Source organism: Apodemus sylvaticus, chromosome 5 (genome assembly GCF_947179515.1).
Source record: "Apodemus sylvaticus chromosome 5, mApoSyl1.1, whole genome shotgun sequence".
Classification (NCBI taxonomy): domain Eukaryota; kingdom Metazoa; phylum Chordata; class Mammalia; order Rodentia; family Muridae; genus Apodemus; species Apodemus sylvaticus.
The window spans coordinates 30,044,164-30,056,970 of NC_067476.1; the positions used below are offsets into that span (position 1 = coordinate 30,044,164).

At 43.8% G+C, this 12,807-nt stretch overlaps 1 protein-coding gene across 1 annotated transcript in view; it reads left to right on the forward strand.

Moving 5' to 3' along the window:
* The window catches only part of Lypd6 (LY6/PLAUR domain containing 6), a 143,567-nt gene that overhangs the window by 119,870 nt on the left and 10,890 nt on the right, over positions 1 to 12,807 (forward strand). The window contains exon 3 of the mRNA XM_052182460.1: positions 5,783 to 5,881. Coding sequence (XP_052038420.1) covers positions 5,783 to 5,881 — 99 coding nt within the window. The remainder of the gene's footprint in view (positions 1 to 5,782; positions 5,882 to 12,807) is intronic.

A 12,807-nucleotide genomic window follows, 5' to 3' on the forward strand; every position in this document is an offset into this window, starting at 1 on the left:
TTTAGGCAGCCAGTCATACAGTTTTGCACCTGTGCCCTCACTAGTGGCATCTGCCTACTGCACCTGTGCCCTCGCTGGTGGCACCTGCCTACTGCACTTGTGCCCTCGCTGGTGGCACCTGCCTACTGCACTTGTGCCCTTGCTGGTGCCACCTGCTTACTGCATTTGGGCCCTAGCTGGTGGCACTTGCCTATTGCACCTGGGCCCTCGCTGGTGGCACCTGCCTACTGCATCTGCGCCCTCACTGATGGCTCCTGTCTACTGTACCTGGACCCTCACTGGTGGCACCTGCTTACTGCACCTTTGCCCTCACTGGTGGCACCTGCCTACTGCACCTTTGCCCTCACTGGTGGCACCTGCCTACTGCACCTTTGCCCTCACTGATGGCACCTGCCTACTGCCCCTAGGCCCTCACTGGTGCAGTAACCTACTTTTCCCAGTGGGGTAGCCAATTAGTGCCTGAGGTGAGTGCACCCCTATTTGGTGCTCTCTCTGAAGGATGAACTTTGACAGGCCACAGGGAAATCACTTGTGCTCTTTAGGAGTCAAGGGAAGCTAGGTGAGGTACCATGTGACAATAATCCTGCCACTCCAGAGGCTGAGGCAGGAGAGTTTGAGGGTCACTTGAGCTGCTTAGTGAGTTCCAGGCCAGCATGGGCTACACAGCAACATCTCATCCCCAATAAAATAAAATAAATAAGGTAATTGGCAAATCTCACTCATGTGACTTATGTTGAATAAATAGGTAAGAATCAAGGGATTTTCTGACAGGATTTTGAAGCATGAAGAGTTGAGGACATCATTTCTAACTAGACTGTAAGCAGGTCACTCTTTAGCAGGTCTTGCAGGTCACAGACACTAAGCATTCTTGCTGGATTGTAGAACTTTGCTATTCTGCTCACGTTGGATTAGAGTTAGTTTCACATTTCTCCAAACTCCTCAGGAAGTGTGCTGCAGGTGTTTGTTTTTCGAGTCTGCTTTTTAAACAGCCATGGCTCCCTGCCCTTGAGGCCTCGCTTCTGCTTAGAGGGAGTATTCTCTCTGCCGTCAAACAACTTTCTGTTGAACATTGGCCATAAAAAATACATGAGGGGAACACAGGATTAGCTTGATTTTGAATTATTTATACAATTGCCTCACTTTGTAGGTGGAGGTACAAGCAGCTCTCTCTGGGTCAGTGAGTGAGCCAGATTCTATCAATGTTATATGGCAAAGCGCAGAATCTGTCCACAGAAGACTACGGAGGGGCAAAAAACTTGAGAACACACATATTTTCTGAGCCAAACAAACTCATTGTTCTTAGGTCCAGACAGCATCATTGATGATAACTGGGTCTGAGAAAACCAACCTCTCCTCACTAATGTACGCTACTCTCTGATTTCCAAATCTTTGAAGTTTCCAAGTATTATAAGAAACAAACTATGGGTTTCAGATTCATCCCCCAGAACATTCTGTTCAACAATTAGTATGTGCTGCTTCTGCTTCTTCTTCTCCTCCTCCTCCTCCTCCTTCTCCTCCTCTTCCTCCTTCTCCTCCTCTTCCTCCTCTTTCTCCTCCTCTTTCTTTTCCTCCTGCTCCTTTACTCCTTCACCTCTTCATCCCAGCTCCTTCTCCTTCTTACCATCATGTGAAAAGTTCTCTTTCTATTATCTGGTTAAATCACCAAGATCTAATTACAATTCCCCAAACAAAAGTTAATATTGAGAGAAATGGAGCTATTTATTCAGATGTCAGAAATCGCACAAGAAAATTTAATAAAATGACTGTGCCCTGTTCTTGGCCTTTGTTACTTTCTGTAGAATAGAAAATACTCTTGGAAAACAATCCAATTTTCTTTCACATGTGTGTTTCGGGCCTTTCTTAATCTTGCGAATTAAAGAGCTGTGCCCTTGCAGGGACTTGCTTATGACCCGCGTAGGGAACCAAGGATATTTATACACAGTCCTACACTTCATTAAATCCTACAGGGTAAGAGGACTTCTAGATAAGTATCAGGAGGTGTATTCTATTAGAAATATGTTCATGTAAAAAAAAAAAATTCTGTTGCTTAGTGGACCAAGACAAAAGATATTAGAGTTTTAGAATGTTTATATTTGTATCTATTTTCTAAGAACCATGGAAACTGAAGTGACAGCAAACACACTGCACATCAGCATACATTTCGAAGCATCTGCTTTCAGTACATTTCCAGTAACTGAAGGTCTTTGTCCAGGCAGAAGTTCCAGGAGGCGGGAACAAAGGGTAAATCTTTCCCGAAGCCTTACAGATGAACTATGGAAGCTTGAGCTATGGCTGACCAGGAGAGTTAATGGACAGATTATCTTACAGGAAGTAACTGGGCACACTACTGCTTCTTTTTCTTCTTTCTTCTTCTTTACAATCTGCCTCTCTTGAGGGACCAAGGCCTTATGCCCTGAAATGCGGGGTACTAAGCTTATTAGCTCTGTGATCAAGAGCCAAATTAGATTCATTCACAGCTGGGGCCACCAGGATCTGAAGTCCGCTCTTTCCGTAAGGCTTTGAAGTAATAAAGAAGAAAATAGCACATTTTAGGAGCCTCTTTCCCTGTCTCTTAAAAGGAAAGCAAACTCTTTATCAGATGCAGTATCAATTAACAAGTTACTGGAGAGAGTTGTTCATCCGCTGACCTTATTCAGGTTAGATATTTCCAGAGGGAAGAATTTAACCATTTATTTAGTATTGTGCTAGAGTCACTTAAAGTTAAATATGCTTGCAGAGATTTGCCAGGAATCAGTGCCATTCATTGATCCCCAGGCAAGATGTCAACAAAAATTCCCATAAACGGATACTAAGCTACAGTGCTTAAGAATGGAAACAGATATGGATTTGTAGGTTTTAAAGTAAGACCAACAAGGACCTACAGAGAAAGCTCAGGGGTTCAGAACACTGGCTGATCTCCTGTAGGACCCAGGTTCAGTTTCCAGCACCCTCAGAACCACCTGTACCTCATCAGAACCATCTGTTAGCTCCAGCTGCAGGAGATCTGACAGCCTCTGCTGGCCTCCCCCAACCCTAGGCTTTTACACAGTGTGCACAACCATGGGTGCAGGCAAAACACTCAAACACACAAAAAACTGAAAATAAATGAAAGAAATAATCAAAAATGACTTGAGCACGATGGAAAGTGTTTGATCAGTCCCCAGTGACATATACTAAGAAGCTTATTTAGATATGAATGGTTTGAAAGGAAAGCTGCCTTTTGCTGCATAGCGTTCTGGCCCATACTTTTCAAATTCCAATGTCTTCGGGTTAATTTCAGAGTGAGGGTTTAGGTATGTAAGAAGCTATGGTATTGAATATGTCATCAGTCTCATAAAAGATCATTTTCAGAACTCAAATCATCCAAATTTGGGAACACAGCAACTTAATTTGTGCTTAGTTCTCAATAACTTTAGTTTTGGAGCCGTTGGGTGGTCATTATTCAAAGTTTTTCATTTATTGCTTTGATGATCATTGTTTGAAAACATGTTGTGATTTTGGTAAACCTTTTATATTTGATTTATATGTTAAACATTCTAAAGTTAGTAGTGAGACTGTTTTTAATGTATCAAATCAATATAATATCCTAGAATGGCTGTATAGGTTTTCTCACAATGATATTTATAGAGTACAAACCTATTAAATGTCCATAAGACATTGAGTGGCTTTGGGATTTGAGACTTTGATTTTTTAATCCTCTTAATTCTTTGGGCCTGTGCTCACTAACGACAATTAAAATGAGAGACTTTTCTAGGTGTTAGAAGAGGGAGCTATATTAATTACCTGTGTATGCTTCACAAAAATATTTTCTTCTTCTTCCTGAAATGGCATGACAGAACGGTGGTGTGGTTCCCTCTGGGGACTGAAGCATCTCTAGCCTGTTTCCATCACTTCAGAGGATGAACCATACCCTTACTTTTAACCATTTGTAAATGTGGGTTACTGTCTGGTGGGGGAAACATTGGACTTTCTAAGGACCCATGAAAAGGTCCAGTTACTTGTCCTTGTCAGCCAGCGCACAGCTTCTGGCCATATCCAGCTACTTGCATCACAGTCTATTCTATGAAATATTGCAGGCAAGTATGCAGATGGGCAACGTGAAAATCAGAGTTTTATCTGGACCATAATTCTGGCCTTAAGCTGCTGCCTCCCCCTGCATTTATTTTTGATAACACACTTAATTGGTTCCATGCGGCCATGCAGTTTACCCTGAGATGATTATTTCCACCGGTGGGATCCTCGGGCTCAGCCATCTGCAAGGCAGAGCTGTCGGCTCCCGCAGATGAACTGGATAAGTGTCTGCAGCTTCCAACTAGGCCAGGTAGTGTTATCCATTTTAAAAATGCTCAGGATCTGTTTATGAAACTCAGAGATCTAAATCTCTAGGCAAGCAAAGGATTCCAGGTAAGATGCGGCTTACCTGAAGGTCCATGGGAAAAAGGATTAGAAACCAGAAGACCCCCTGGCCCCAGGCCTGATGTTGATTGTTGACTGCTTGCCTTGAGCTGACAGAATATTCTGGTGTACTGAGCACGTCCAGAACATGGTTCCCATGTGACACCTTCACCTGAGCTTTACAAGCAGGACTGAGAACAAATGGTAGGTGGAAGACAATGTCTTCTGAAGTCAGGAAGCCCAAGCCAAGCTTGAAGAGAGGATAGGAAAGATCAGAGAGCATTGTGGGCGATGTGTGATCTGCAGGTCTTCCCCAAACAGTACCTAGCGTCGTAACACTGGCAACCCCTCACCTGCATGCAATCCACGTCAAACTCTGTCATTTCAGAAGTTCTTTATAAATGGACCTGTGGGTGCACAAGGGGGCTCGCCACCAAGCTTCACCGTGTGGTTCTGGTTTCCAGGAAACCACTTTGGTGGAAGGAGAGAACCAGTTCCTGCAGGTTGTCCTCTGTCTCCATGTACGTGCTGTGGCACATGGGCACACATGCACACAGCACATACATATGTTAATACATATATACACACATATATACATGCATGCATTATTCACACATAAATATAAAGATGTAAAAATAATGAAGTAGTTATATAAATATAACCATATGCTATGCAACCTTTCTGATGGGCTTTTTTTCCCACTAAGAGTAATTCCAAGAAAATGTATTAAAGCTGTTGAAAATATTACCAATTTGTTCCTTTTTCTTGGTGCTTGTTACTCCGTAGTATGGACATACCACAGTTTGTTTAATCTACTCAATTACTGATAGATGTTTGAGTTGCTTACAACTTCGGGTCATTTATAGGGGGAATATCCTGTATCCAAAGTGCATGGGACTGGAGGTATTTCAGGTGTTGAATGTTTTGGGAGTTTTGGAATGCCTGAATGTATGTAGTGAAATATCTTTAGATGAGACCAAGGTCTAAAGGCCACATTTGTCAGTTTCATGTATGCCTTGTAAATATCCTGGAGGAATTTAATGGAGCCTATTCAATACTGTAACTGGTCACATGGAGTCAAGTGTAGAATTTGGGGAGTATAGTGTTGATACTCAAAAATTTCAGATTTGGAAGCAATTTAGATTTCATGTTCTCTAATCAGGAGTGGGCAGTCTGTTCAAATAAAACCATTTGGATAGTTGTATGTAAATTTTTGTGTGTGGATACAAGTATTCATGTCTCAGGAATAAATTGCCTAATATAAAATGAGTCATCAGATACTTCACTGTTTAAAAAAAATCATGAAAACCCCTCTTCAAATTAATATACTTACCTTTACAGGATTCTTTGCTTAACCTAAAAATCGATTTTTTTTTTCTTTTTGTAGCCACTCCATACCCTGGTGGATTTAAGTGTTTCACCTGTGAAAAAGCAGTAGACAATTATGAATGCAACCGATGGGCTCCTGACATCTACTGTCCTCGAGGTAAAGTCTCAGAGAGAGATCGGGTCCCCAGAGTTGCTTGAGAGTGAGCAGGTCTGAAGACCTGGAGTAATCACAAGGGCCCCTCTTGTTGGCTTCTGTTGGCAGATCTTTTAAGCATATGCATAACTCATCCTCAAAGACTTTCAGATATAAAGGGGCCCATAAGACTGCCCCCTCTCTCTTGAAGCATCTTTGGATTTCCACAGGAGGTAACTGAGACTTCTCTGCCCTGGGGCGAGCCAAGTATGGAACAGTAGAGAATGGGCAGCCTGTTTGCCACTCTTTGAAGCCTTCATCCATAGTAAGTTCTTTCATGTGAAGGATGAATTGACGCTCATGGAAAGATTCCATTTATTGCCCATCTTGCCACAGACTTACATTTTGAGACTGTGTGAAAGCTGGCGTTCTAAATGCCATCGCCGCATAAATAGAAACCTTGAGCCTTTTAAACTGCCGAGCTCTCTTTCAAGGTCGAGATGGACTGCAATTGAAGCTTGAAAATTTGACCAAAAGGCTCATTGGAAAAAAGAAGACGTATCCTATTCACACATCTCTTCTTCTAGCAAGTGAAAACAACATTTCTGGCTGTCTCTGAGGTCATGGTTAATTGGCTGTTTTAGTCTGGAGGGAAGTAGACTGGTTGAGTGGGCGGGGTGCGGAATACGGGCCAGTCCTTGACAGTTGTCTTAGCAGTGAGGGCTTCTCACTGTTGATTTCATTCAGATGTGTTAAAAGGACGAACACACTAAATACAGTATTTTTTCAACGTAATGCAAGACTTCTCATACCTAGCCCAAAGAGTGCCCCTCCGCTTGTCATGATAGACTAGAAAGTGGGAGATCTAGAACAGCACTAAGAGACAAAGCAGCGCCTCAAGCTAACACCCTTTAATCTCAGTGTCTCTTGAGGCTTTTGAAAAGCACATAGAGAATTTGCTGAGCCTCTATGCCTAGCCTGCTCCAGGGGCTCGCAAAGTGCAGCTCAACCACTGCCCCTGTGGCCTTTCCAGGAACAGATGTGTGCTACTACCCACCCCTTCCCTGACTCACCTACAGAACAGAGCCATCAGGTCTGAAACGAGCCTGAGACCTTACCTTTCCAATGGGCACCATGTGAGCGGATGCAGACACATCAAGTACCACAGCTCTACACAAACTGAACCAGCCTCAGAGGTGCGGGCCCTGCCTCAGATGAACAGTCGAGTGTGAGAACTTTACCTCCTAGGGGGGAAGCATCTCATTTCTAGAGTCTTCTTGTTTACTTTTGGGTATTGGTGTCAGGGGGCTGAAAAGATTGCCAGGGGGAAAGAACTAGAAGAGGAGGGGAGAACCTAGCTTAATCACAAGGCAGCAACCTTGGTAACCATGCCCCCGTCCTGTTTCCTTCTGCGGGCATTGCTTTCAGCCAAAACCAGTCAGTGTTTTCATCTTCTGACATTAGCATGGCAGGAACGTTTGAATCTGTCGCTAAAGGGCCTGCTGCACTGTTGCTGCTCAAAAGCTGCACATTGCAACCAGCTACTCAATGCTTGGACACATTGGTTACCAGGGACCCTCCGAGATGTCACTTTTTTACTGGCATGGGTTAGATTTGAGGATGGTGATTTTTTTTTTTAAAGGTCCCTGGGTGGCTCCAATCTGCAGCAAAATTTGGCAGTTGTCAACAGTGACTCTGGACAAATCCAGAAAGATCTGCTTTGGGACTGGCTCCTACTGGAACAGATCTGGCCAGCTGGCTTCTGACGTTGTAGCCATTTGCTAGAACAGGCTATCTGAATCTCGGAGATGTGAAAACAACAGGAATTCATTTCCCACTGCTCAGAAGGCCTATCAAGCCCAACAGCAAGGCTCCAGAACGTTTCAGTGTCTGGAGAGTGCCTGATGCCAAGCTTCCCATGTGGCGCCGTTGTCTTGTGACCTCCAGAGGAGAACAGTGTCAAGTATTCACAGTGGAAGGCCGAAAGGCAGGGTGGAAAGGACCTAGTACACCTTACTAAGGCCTTTAAGTGTCCCATCCCTGCCTGCCCATGAGGACTTTAGCTTTCTGACTTAACTACCTCCTAAAGGTTCCACCCTTAATGCCATCCTACTGATGAATTAGTTACAGCTTAGGAATGTCGGAGGACATACTCAGCCAGCAGCAGCATGCAAGCGCTTAGAGTTGACTTAGCTCTTTGCCTTCAGATACTCAGCAGAGCTCATTGGGAAAATGAAGGAATGCTAGCTGGTATTCAGACTTTGGCAGACAAATCCCTTCCTGTCACAGAGGACAAAACACAGGTGACCAGAAGCACTCGCTGGAATGCCTCTCCAGGAAGAGGGAAAGCCCTATCTGGATGCTTTCCTTTCAGATCAGAATCTCCCCCCTTGAAGGTACAGATAACTGAAAGTAACTGAGAGGTTTTTACACAGGGTCTGGACAAAAGTTACTCTTTTCCTCCTTTTCTGCTCTGCTTTTATCTTTCTGTCCTTAGCTTTATAGGGACAAATACAGTTGCTCTCTGAGTCCATGACATAAAACAGCCAGGCCAGGCCCCTGGGACAATTATGCAGTGGGAGATAGGAATCTAGTTTCTTCTTTCTAGGAGCAGACAGTTTACCCTGGGAGATAAGATCTGACCGGATCAGGTGTTAGGAACAGCAGGTGAAAGTTAAGTGCCAGATGATCCGGGCCTTAAGTGCTGTGGGAGTTGCAAGGAAGAAGAGACTGAGGGCTGAGAGGCAGTGGCTCTTCAGGCTGGGAAGATCGCAGCCACTCTCCAACTGACATGGGTTTACAATATTTAAGAAGGCAACTCTTCTGGCAGGTACTCAGGGCAGAGAGGTGGACACTGGACTCTCCATATGTGACCAGAAGATGGGGAGAGACCTGACCTGAGGCTGACCTGTATCAAAGACTATTTAACAGAAGCCGGATTCTGGATCTGGGCTGTTTTGAGTACTTTTGAGCCTCAGGTGGGGTTGGGAATCAAAGCCAGAACCCAAGAAGAGGTGGGAAAATACAGGAATCTTCTGTTGATAAGTCAGTGATGTGGATTTTTATCAATAGTAATTATAACCATGTTATTAAGTTAAAATGCAGACTTTTTACTCCGTCTTTCCGTATTTGCATTGACTGCTTACGTTAATGTAAAGTAACCGTAGATGACCAACAGGCTTGGGGAGGCTGCCAAGAAGCTTCTGTGAACAGGCATGGCGGCCTCCTGTGGCATCTCTGGGCCATTGTGTGTTTATCTTGTTACATGCTTAACTGGGTTTTAGTCATCACAAGGTGTGAAAATTACTTGTTGAGAGTGAAAGAACATACGATCCTTTTTAATCTTGTCTATATAGAATGAGGCCACATACCTGGTTACTTGGGGGAATGAATGAATCTCCATTTATCAAAAGCAGAACTCTATGGAGTGTGTGGGCTTTGAGATCTAGCATGTCAGGGTGGCCATCTAAGATGGCTGGAGTGGACACACTTGGCTGTGACCCCCACAGGGCATCCTGTGTGCTTCAAAAAAAAAAAAAAAAAAAAAAAAAGCCGGGCCCTGGCTAGAATCTTCCCTAGAGCAATGGCAGTCAGCTAGCTGCAGAAAATTTCTTCCTCCATCACATCTCTGAGCCTTACAGACTCATGGTACTCCATGTTCCAGAAAGGAGAGTCTAAGATGCGCTCCATCATTGATTCCAGTTGCTGCAGGTTTTGTTGCAATTTCATCATACTTTTTCCAAACCTGGGTCTCTTTTTCTTGATTTTGTAAACAGGAAAGGATACTGAGATCTTGTCATGCGAAAGAGGCCAACCGAAAAAAGACAGAAGATGCAAAATAGGAGCTGAGAGTCATGTGGTTGGATACATGTCACTTTGCCTGTGACATCTCTGTGTTGAGAGAGGATCTATATAAATGTTCATCAAGAGTCTGGGGGTTTAAATGTCAACTCTAAAGACATAACCTGAGAGTCCTTTGTCCCTTCCTGAAGACCTGGCATTGCCTCCCCCTAAGACATAAATCTCCCTTTGAAGTCTTTCTGATAGAAAAGCAAAAGGAAATGCTAAGATAGGAAACAGGCATCCTCTGCTCCTAGCTCCTCGGCTGCTCACCGTTTTCTTGTGAAAATGAATCACTGAAGATGTCCCCTGGTGGCTCTTTCTGCCTGCTGATCTAGTGGGGACATTCATACAAGCAGGAAATAGAAATGAGATCTCCAGTTCAGCTGAGGAGAAGCCCTTTTGGGAAAAACTTTCTCTGACAGGCCAATCCCTGGTGCACCCTTGCTGATTTTTTAAAAATAAGATATTATATATATTTCTTTTAGCCAAGTTTACATTTAGGATTTAGCTCCCTGCCCAAGGCTTCTACACTTTTACATATTAACTCAAGGCTTTGAAACTTTCCATAATAGGAAACCAGTATCTTACTCAGTGTGGGTCCTACAGATCTTTCCATTTTTGAAGAGTTCATTCCAGTACCTCGGGCTACTAAGAAATGAGATGGTTTTTAGTTGTTCCCTCTTCTCCTTGTGCTGCCATAATAAATGGAGGTCTTAAATGGTCCCCTTTTAAAGAATGTCAAACTACAGACATAAGAAAAATCACAAGTGGACACCTCATTATCCTTATCAAGTTAAGGTTCCAAATGTCTACCATGTATGTGAAATCATAAAACCTAATCAGTCCCTCAGTCATTACATTCCACCCCATAACAGCAGCAACCGTGTGACCACTGCCATTGCATTCTGTGTTTTCTGCATTGCATTCTGTGTCAGTCTTTCTCACAGGTATGTAGTACATCATTATGTGAGGACACCAAAAATCCATCTATTCTACTGTTGTGAGCGTCTGGGCTCTGTCCGGTTTTGAATAGCATCAATATTCTTCTCTGTGTCCTTTGGTACATGCACATATGTATTCCGGACAGGCAGGTCTTTTCAGGAATAGTGGTTGCCAGGCATGAGAACACACGCATTGCCTTTACCAAACACTGCCTGATACTTTGTTTTTTAAAGTTCCTGTCCTCTCACCATCTGTGCACACAAACAGTTGCTGTCCAAACTTACTATTGACAGAAGCAACAGAAGCTGGAAGCCCAGAGTGTTTTTTAAACATTAATTATGGGTAACTGCCAACCTGACTTCCACTCTGAGCCTGTCAGCCTCTTTTTCCTCCCAGTTACCCAACTAGCTCTGAACTGGGCTTGCACATGCGACCCCGCTGAGATGGATATAGACCCTCCCATACTTCTCTGCCCCTTGGCTGCATGTTCTGATTGGCTCCCTAGACCCTGCACCTGTGTGTTCCTGCATTAACAAATGCCCCAAGAGGAGCCCAGGTACAGCATGTCAGGCCTAACTGAGCGTTTTCTCTTCTCTGATACCTTGCTCTTTAAATCCTATGTATTCTGGAAGCTTTTCCATGCTTTCACCAGATTTGAGTAGCGTTAGCTATCTTCTATTATTTCAATCTTCTTCTGTAAGATGATACAAGGATGGCCATCTCAGCAAGTAAAATTCACAAAATTTCTCTTTCATTACTTATTTATTTATATGTATTATATATAATGTATATAATATTTAATATTATTAGATATTATATAGATAATACCAGATATATTAGATATTTCATCCAAATATTTTAAACCAAAAGTTCTGTCATCACAAATAAAATTATTATTATTTTTAGTAGTATCTGCAGTAGTAGTAGTATATTGATAATATCAAGCCTAATTTAGTTCACAACGGTTTTGTCTAGATATTTTCTATTTCTTTGGTGGTTTTATAGTTTGAGTGTGAAATGTACTTGGGTGTTTAAACAGTTGCTCCCAGCTATGGTACTGTTTTGGTAAGTTCTGGAACCTCTAGGAGGTGGGTCCCAGCCAGAGGAAGTAGCTGCTTCTGTTGGGCTTTATGAGTTCGAGTGGACCCCGGTTCTGTCTCAGTTCTTGCACCCTTGTTCACTGAGAAGGGAGCACTCTTAGCTACACGCTCCCAGTGCCATAAATGCATCCCTGCTGCCTCTGCATGGGAGAGGAACTTCTCTCAAGCCACGAGCCAAAATGAAGCCCTCAACTTTTCTTTGACTGCGTTTTTTTGGTCACAGCAGTGAGAAGGGTGTCAAGCTCGGGTGGGCAGCTTCTGTTTCATGCTTTTGCCATCTTGCCTTAGTTTTATCCAGTCTGCCTCGGCATTAGTCCTCACTACTGTCTACACATCTCCCCAGGCAGCACCCCGGCCTCGGCCTAGTAATGAACACATGCTTTTGGAATGTCAGTGTTTGAAGGCAGAGCTTCCTCGTGTGAATGCGTCATTAGGAAGTATGGATCATAGAGCCAAGCTTGGTGGAGCATGCCTGTGACCCGGGAAGTTGAGAGGCAGAGGAAGGGAATGGGGCCTTCAAGGGAAGCCTGGGCTACACAGGAAAACTCTCTCAAGAAATAAACGATGCCAATAAAAAAGTGTGGCTGATGTTTTAGAAAATAACAGGGATGCGACTGTCTGGCAGTTTGCCCAAGAGGTACAAGGGAAAGGAGCCTAGTGAGCACTCAGTTGGGTTGATGAGCACCTGTTTACTGTTAAGTCCTGTCTCAGGGACAAAACTCCATAGTGGCAGGAAGTCTCTGGAGAGCCTTTGGTTGGAGTCCAAGAGTCAAGAAGTTGACCTGATGGCTGGACATCAGAGGCTCTGTGGCTCCTTGGCAGCTGTGTCTGTAGACATCCTCTCATGGGTTACTTTTCTTTCATCATGAGTTCCTTTCTGTTACCAAGCTCACAGGAGAGCAAACAGTGTCACCTTTCTCACAGACACAACACACGGAGGAAGCCGAGCCCACATCAGGAAGTAACCATTTCCAGAAGCTCGGAAGCCTCTCTTGTGCCTATTTCTGTCCTTTGCCCATAGACAAGGGTCACTGTTATTGAACGAAGCACATGCCCCCGTCCCTG